Source organism: Penaeus monodon, chromosome 23 (genome assembly GCF_015228065.2).
Source record: "Penaeus monodon isolate SGIC_2016 chromosome 23, NSTDA_Pmon_1, whole genome shotgun sequence".
In the NCBI taxonomy this organism is placed as follows: Eukaryota; Metazoa; Arthropoda; class Malacostraca; order Decapoda; family Penaeidae; genus Penaeus; species Penaeus monodon.
In genome coordinates this window covers 11,202,726-11,203,073 of record NC_051408.1, presented here as the reverse complement: position 1 = coordinate 11,203,073, position 348 = coordinate 11,202,726, and the positions used below count along the sequence as shown (strand labels likewise).

The 348-nt window shown below is 56.6% G+C and overlaps 1 protein-coding gene across 1 annotated transcript in view; it reads left to right on the top strand.

Annotated features, from left to right (window-relative positions):
* Positions 1–29: 29 nt before the first annotated feature.
* Positions 30–348, top strand: part of LOC119587793 (adhesion G protein-coupled receptor L4-like) — a gene marked incomplete at its 5' end in the record, with an annotated part of 4,933 nt that continues 4,614 nt past the window's right edge. Inside the window, 1 exon segment of the mRNA XM_037936491.1 lies at positions 30–332. Coding sequence (XP_037792419.1) covers positions 30–332 — 303 coding nt within the window.

Below are 348 nucleotides of genomic sequence, written 5' to 3'. Positions count from 1 at the left end.
AATATCAAAACGACCCTCTCCTTCTCAAGAGCTCCGCCTACCTCGCCGGCAAATGGCTAACCCTCCTTGGTTCCGGCGCCTCCGCCATCTGCCTCGTCCTCTGCATCATCTGCATCCTCGCCCTCAAACAGCTGCGGAAAACCACCTGCTGGAAGACCCGTTGCCATCTGTGCGTGAGTCTCCTGTTTGTGCAGCTGCTCGTGATGGGTCTCGACGCCACAGAAAGACGTTGGTTGTGCTTAGTCGTTGCTGTGTCCCTTCACTTTGCCTTGCTGTCGGCTTTCACGTGGGGGGCCGTCGAGTCTTTCAACATGTACATGAAGTTTGGCAGGGTGAGGGATGGCCATC